At 63.2% G+C, this 280-nt stretch overlaps 1 protein-coding gene across 1 annotated transcript in view; it reads left to right on the top strand.

The window, feature by feature from the left end:
• The window catches only part of EFCC1 (EF-hand and coiled-coil domain containing 1), a 50,676-nt gene continuing 50,396 nt past the window's right edge, over window positions 1-280 (top strand). The window contains exon 1 of the mRNA XM_010008860.1: window positions 1-261. Within this exon, the coding sequence (XP_010007162.1) occupies window positions 1-261 (261 nt within the window). The remainder of the gene's footprint in view (window positions 262-280) is intronic.

Here is a 280-nt window from a genome sequence, read left to right as displayed (position 1 = left end):
ATGGAGCCGGGTGAGGGCTGGGCCCCCTACGGGCGCCCTGCCCGCCGCACGCAGTGGCTGGTGAGCGCCTTGGCTTATCACTACGGGCTGGACCGAGGCGTGGAGAACGAGATCGTGGTGTTAGCCACCGGTTTGGATCAGTACCTGCAGGAGATCTTCCATCACCTGGATTGCTCCGGGGAAGGCAAAATTCCCGAGGAGGATTTCCGGACTTTGTGCCAAGTGTTAGAGCTGGAAGAGAAGGAGGAGCCCGAGGAGTGCGCGGGGCTGTGGCAGGGGC

This window comes from Chaetura pelagica, unplaced genomic scaffold (assembly GCF_000747805.2).
Source record: "Chaetura pelagica isolate M959 unplaced genomic scaffold, ChaPel_1.0 scaffold52, whole genome shotgun sequence".
NCBI lineage: Eukaryota > Metazoa > Chordata > Aves > Apodiformes > Apodidae > Chaetura > Chaetura pelagica.
This window is presented reverse-complemented; position numbering and strand designations above follow the sequence as displayed.